This window comes from Nicotiana attenuata, unplaced genomic scaffold (genome assembly GCF_001879085.1).
Source record: "Nicotiana attenuata strain UT unplaced genomic scaffold, NIATTr2, whole genome shotgun sequence".
In the NCBI taxonomy this organism is placed as follows: Eukaryota; Viridiplantae; Streptophyta; class Magnoliopsida; order Solanales; family Solanaceae; genus Nicotiana; species Nicotiana attenuata.
Window position 1 is genome coordinate 16171 of NW_017673110.1, and position 6866 is coordinate 23036.

The 6866-nt window shown below is 39.0% G+C and overlaps 1 protein-coding gene across 1 annotated transcript; it reads right to left on the reverse strand.

Moving 5' to 3' along the window:
- Positions 1–429: 429 nt before the first annotated feature.
- Positions 430–954, reverse strand: LOC109215474. The gene has a single exon (XM_019379547.1). It carries the CDS (start codon positions 952–954, stop codon positions 430–432), a length of 525 nt encoding a protein of 174 aa, XP_019235092.1.
- Positions 955–6866: the final 5912 nt, after the last annotated feature.

Sequence of the window (6866 nt, forward strand, 5' to 3'; positions counted from 1 at the left end):
ATATAAAGTATTGTGTTGAGGGTATTTATCCGCAAATTCGTCTTTAAGATTTTTCAACAATTTGTGTTATTTTAAAATTATTAGACATATTTATGCTTCATGTTGTACTTTGTTATTAATTTATTATGCATGCCAATTTAGTTTTACTATTGTTTTGTTATTTTACTTTTACTCAAGCACTTTAATAATTAGATTTCTATATTATATATACTACATATATTTATATAGCCATGCATAAGAGCAATTTATATATATACATACATATATGGTTTACAAGAAATTGACCTTAAATAAAAAATTAAAAAAAGCCCGAAAATAAAAAAGTCCGTTAGGCTCGCTAAGCCCACGAGCCCGGCCCATTTAGCCCAGNTCCAGGTTTCTTACAATACTTGCAAGACAAACCACTGACATTCTTTCTGGATTCAAAATTTACCCTTTGGGTGAAACTCTTACTATTTGCTGATGACCAGTTGACACAGAAAAGGATGCAGAGTCACCAGAGAAGTTAGAGACATTTGAGAGAGATACCTTTTGACTCTCATCTTGTTGCAACAGGGAATAAGCTTTGCTTATTGGAGGAAGGGGATTCATCATCATAATGGCACTCTTCACAGTAGAGTATGACTCATTCAAACCATTGAGGAACTGAAATAACTGTTGATCCTCTATGAACTTTGGAAGGGCTCCAGAGGAGCAGACAGGACCCACATAGGAAGAGTTTAATTCATCCCATAGACTCCTAAATTTTGTGAAATATGTGGCAATATCAGAAGAGCCTTGTGTGGTTGTGCTGATTTCTCTTTGGATTTGAAGATATTTGGAACCATTTGCTTGACCAAATCTATCATTTATGTCTTTCCAGACTTCCCTTGCAGTCTTGAGACACATGACACTGGTTGCAATCTCCCTAGACACAGAGTTAGTGATCCATGCCTTAACCATATCATTGCACATTTCCCAATACAGATAATAAGGGAAGTCTGGTATAGGTTGAGGAACTCTACCATCTATGAGCCCTAATTTGTTCTATGCAGATAGAGAAGTAAGCATACTACTTCTCCAAAGCACAAATCCACATCCATTGAAAGGCACAGCCACTAGTTGACGACCAGGACTATCAGAAGGGTGTACGTAGAATGGATGAGATGAATCCAAGGTAAAAGGTGTGAAACCATCAGAAGGTGTGTTACTGGGTGAACCTAGATTATCGGTAACACTACCTGTATTGGGGAAAATTGTATTTATATGGTGATGTGTCATGGCACGTAGACTGACCAAGCAGTCAAAGAATTAAGGTTGGTTAACAGATATGAGCAACAACAGACACGAGCAACGATAGATACGAGCAAGTTAAATGAAGAAGGCACGAGCAGCCATACAAATAATTCAACGCTCGTACCTATTCAAGACATTCAAAGGTCAAGGATCGAGAAGAGACAAAAGAATGAATCTGACAACAAAAAGAGCCCAGATACAGCATTTAATGAGTATTAAATACTAGAAACGTTAGAGAATATGTATTGAATGTATATGATTGCATAACGTAACATTTAAGGTCATTAATTACCCATAATTGTATTATTATGACTAAGGGAAAATTTGAATTCCCAAAACAGCTATAAAAGGGAAAGTCACAAACAACTGTAGGGACACGAAAAACATTACTAGAATATACTTTGTTCTATTTGCTTTCTGATTATATTATTCAAAATTTCTTTCTTATATACTTTTTCGATTATCAGTAACCCGAGCTCTTCTAAATTCAAGCTTTGACCTAAAATCTATTTTTTGGTTAAACAAATTGGTTCCGTTACCGGGAATCTGATAATCAAGCATATCTCAACCTAATTTTCTTGATTGCATCAATCATGTCGAACAACAATGACAACACTCAAGAAAACCCAGAAATTCAGACAATCCAACAACTTCAGGGAGATTCCCCACGAGGCTCTCCACAAGGTTCTCTACGAGGCTCCCCACGACGGTCTCGTGAAGGCACTCCTGATGGATCTCACACAGATAGACAGGCTCAATTCGAAAATGTTGAAACCATGAATGAGGCTCTGCAAAAACTCATTGTCTCTCAAGTCAATAATGCTCTTCAAGCTTTTGTTAGCCAATTACCTACTGTTCCACCCACATCTACTCTAAACAACAACACTTTGGAGAATCCTCGTTCAGGATTGGTTAATTCAGGCAGCGGTGGAACCCCTAGTGAAACACAAGAGAGAGACCCAGGTAATCCAGTTAACTCTGATTTACAAAATCTANCCCGCTAAGCCCACGAGCCCGGCCCATTTAGCCCAGGACCATATGGGCTTAGGCCCGTCACGGGCTGGTCCCACCCGTTGAGCCCACGAAGCCCGAGACCGTGAAGCCCGAGACCGCCAGAGCCCGGGACCGCTAAGCCCAGGCCCGTTTAGCCCATTTAGGCCCGGGCCCGGCCCACCATACAACCTTAGGCTAGGAGAAGGCATGGCAGAACCACCACCACGAGAGGATCCTAAGCTACGAAGTCTCCCACCTCTTCTATGTCTAACAGGGGCATTGGGAAAATTGTCTAAAATAGGAACTCTCTTAGGGTTAGGGTTCGAAGAAGACATGATGAAGAAGAAATATAAGTAAACAGAGATTCGCACAATTCAAGTGTTCAAGGAAAAAGTTTTATGTGGTAAAAGGTGAAAGGAAAAATTGAATTTATACTGATGGACGACCGTCAAAAGTAAAAATGCAGTAATGGAAGGATCACAATAATGGTAACTGATACTTCATGAACAGTGGAGCCGAAAAGACAGCGTGAAAAAGTGTTGGAAATTGTGGAACCAATAAGAAGATGACACGTGTCTAAAGCATTAAATGGAAGTGATAATTAAAGCGTCAACTCTGTCAGAACATTAATGGTGACAAAAATTCTCCTTTAATGAATTCCACTTCCCAAATATTCAAACTGATGAATAAATGGAAAGTGGGGGAACTATCTGTATTGGGAAAAATTGTATTTATATGGTGATGTGTCATGGCACGTAGACTGACCAAGCAATCAAAGAATTAAGGTTGGTTAACAGACACGAGCAACAACAGACACGAGCAACGATAGATACGAGCAAGTTAAATGAAGAAGGCACGAGCAGTCATACAAATAATTCAACGCTCGTACCTATTCAAGACATTCAAAGGTCAAGGATCGAGAAGAGACAAAGGAATGAATCTGACAACAAAAAAGAGCCCAGATACATCATTTAATGAGTATAAAAAAATAGAAACGTTAGAGAATATGTATTGAATGTATATGATTGCATAACGTAACATTTAAGGTCATTAATTACCCATAATTGTCTTATTATGACAAAGGAAAAATCTGTATTCCCAAAACAATTATAAAAGGGAAAGTCACAAACAACTGTAGGGACACGAAAAACATTATTGGAATATACTTTGTTCTATTTGCTTTCTGATTATATTATTCAAAATCTCTTTCTTATATACTTTTCCGATTATCAGTAACCCGAGTTCTTGTAAATTCAAGCTTTGACCTAAAATCTAATTTTTGGTTAAACATCGTTATATATGCACCACCACCTGATCAGCTGGTATACGTTGATGATTTGCCCACAGTGGCCGAGATGATATGATGGGATGCCCTCAGAGGCTTGATGATGTTATGAACGCATATACCCATGCATGGTATGACATTTATACACATATGGACGACATAATAATATTAAATGATTCACAGAGTTATTCAGATATACGTGTTGAGTCTTTTACTCCATGTTTCTCTCATGTCTACTAGTTACTGATTTTCATTCCTTACATACTCGGTACATTATTTGTACTGTTGTCCTTTTGCCTGGGGACACTGCGTTTCATGCCTGCAGGTCCTGATAGACTGGTCGAGAGTCCTCCAAGTAGGCTATCAGCGCAGCGAAAGGTGTTGGTGCGCTCCATTTGCTCCGGAGTTGATTATTTGGTCAGTATGATTGCTGCATGTATTTATTGGTATGGCGGTACCCTGTCCCGACCTTTATGATATTATGTATTCTTAGAGGCTTGTAGATAGATGTCATGTATACGTATACTTGTATGGCCTTGTCGGCCTATGTTTCGAGTTTATAAAGAATCATGCCGGTCCTATAGGCCCGTACTTCATATGTATAAGTTTGTATTCCCTCATGCTTTACTCCGGTTCATTTACCTATGATAGAATGATATGAAAGATACGTTATTACTCGGTTGATTAAGGTACCGAGTGCCCATCGCGGCCCATTGGTTTGGGTCGTGGCAAAAGTGGTATCAGAGCAGTTCTGTCCTAGGGAGTCTACAAGCCGTGTCTAGTAGAGTCTTGTTTATGGGTGTGTCGTGCACCACACTTATAAGCAGGAGGCTACATGGCATTTAGGACTGTTACGCTTTCTTTTTACTCTAGATCGTGTGGTAGAGCTCAGTTGTAAGAATTCAAATTCCTAACTTCTATTTTATTCGTAATAAGACGATACCTACATTCAGAAAGACGGTCGGTATGAGATATAGCTGTGGAAGTGTTGAAGTCAGATGAACTCGATTTTGCATCATGCTTATGATAAGTATATGAGAGGTCTTCAGTAGACCAGGCGTGTACTAAAAGGTGTAAGGCTCTTGATAAGGAGTTTTAAGGCAAGAATACTTATCCACTCTTACGGTAAAAAGGAATAACAGAATCGGAAGGTAGACACAAGTTTTAGCAAGTAAAAGAAGCAAGGTGAAGAAGGGTACAAGGTACCCAGTTAATAAATATTATCATTATTTACCATTTAGGAAGGGAGGTATGAGCATTTTAAGTTACCTTCAATACTGACAAATGTACGTACAATCGACCACACCGATCTCAGTTATGCCAATGGGAGCTAACGGATATAATTTAAGAGAAGGACGGGTTATCAAGATCCGGCTGGGGTTAGAGTAACCCAAAATATTGGATGGATTGGTAAAATTAGCTGACATTTCCGAAGGATAGTGCAAACGTGGTAATGGATCTCCTTGTGAGACACCTAGATGGTGCACTCTAAAATAGTACAGCTAGATATGAGTGCTACAAAGATAGGTACTGGAAACCTCGAAAGGATAAATATTATCTTAGTTTGACTCCCGGCCCTAGTAGTGAAATAATGCTAGGCAACCCGAAGAGCCAGTGGCTGGAGCAAAGGGGAGTTAAAAGCAAAAGAATATCTTGTTGAAGTTTTCAGAATAAAGTGATTGACAGAAATGTTAGCAGGAAATAAGAAGAGAGCTAATGAAGCATTAAGAGTAAGATGTGATACATGGATGACAACGGTAGGTCAAAAAGATGACAGCATTGCATAGTCTATAGTCAAGTAAAGGAAAAGACGAGAGGTGACAGGCCTTGAGACAACAAAATAATACATGCCATAAAGTCATATCCTCACTTCGAGAAATAAGTTCGTGACTCCAACGTAACTACCGGAAGGAGAAGTTGGACCCCAGAATAATAGAAATCAGTATGGGCTGGTGAACAAGATAAACTAAACGCGGATTAGGGATTGAGTTACTAATAATAGTCAGCATCATGAGAGTTTCAGATTTCGTTCCGACAACAATAGAATGGACAACAGAAGGAGATTCTTGAGAAATTTGGAAAACGGTCATTCAGGAAGACGCTTCCCTAAAGCAAGCAATGTGAGCAAAGTTAAGCTTAAGGGACTATGTGTGCTAGTTACACTAAGTTCTACCCTCGCGAGTAAGAAATTTCGTTAACCCTGGTACAGAAGGATTACCGCAAGGCAAGTAAGGGTCATCGATAATGTGAGAAGACGCCAATGATGAAGAGGTAAAACATCTATACGTAGATCATCATAGCGTTAAATCTTAGTACTTCCCTAAGGGGGGAATATGGAGTGATGTAGCATTAAGTCGGAATTAAGTGGTTGTAGTAACTTTGAAATAATAAAGGAAAAATCCGATAAGACTGAGAAAAGGATAATATTGCACTTATCCGAATCCTACAGGTATGCTGCAATTCCAAAGCATTATGCAAACACGACGTCAAGGAAAGAAGTAAAGGTTCGTGCTCGAGGTGTTATTGATAATAAGGAGCCAGTGCGAGACGTAAGTTAAGGTAAAGGAAATAACCCCAAGAAAGATAACGCAGAATATTAGTATGAGAATGAACGAACGAGTAGTTAGCAGTTGATTTAGGAAGAGCCTAGTTATGGATAGACAAGAAGGTACAGACAAATCAACAGATCGTGCAAGATAAACATAGTGAAACCCAATATAGTGAATTCAGCCTTGCAGTAATGTCATTGTAATGCTTGACAAAAATTCAGATAGGAGTTGAGGGGGTGTTAAAGATACCATATGAGTGTTACAGAAATAAAAGAGAATGCTACTGGGAAGACAATCAGAATATCAGCTCAGAAGCAACCCTACAAGCACAAGGGCATGGAGGTAAGTAACTACGGATAATTATAGGCGAGGAAGGATATCAAAAGGTCCATCGAGTATACAATGTAATAAGCTCACAGCTTTACAAGAGTCAGAGGATCCTCTCTAAGTACTACAATGAAAGACTAGCTGAGGAAGTAAGGAATAAGGCTTCAACCTAATCTCAGTGACCTAAAAAGGAAATGGTCTTATGACAACAGTCTCACTACAACGTTATATGCACTCCATAAAAAAAGTGGCACCTACCGTGGCTAATGAACGGGAAGTAAAATCAGAAGTGATATTCAAGATCATATGAGTTGTATGGAATTCCTATATGTGTGGGCACTAAGATAAGTTAAGTATGCACGCAACAAGGGGTAAAAAGACCAGGAAAAGTAATTGCTTACGTTTGAAGAAAGCGGAGATGGAATGAAAGGAATTAT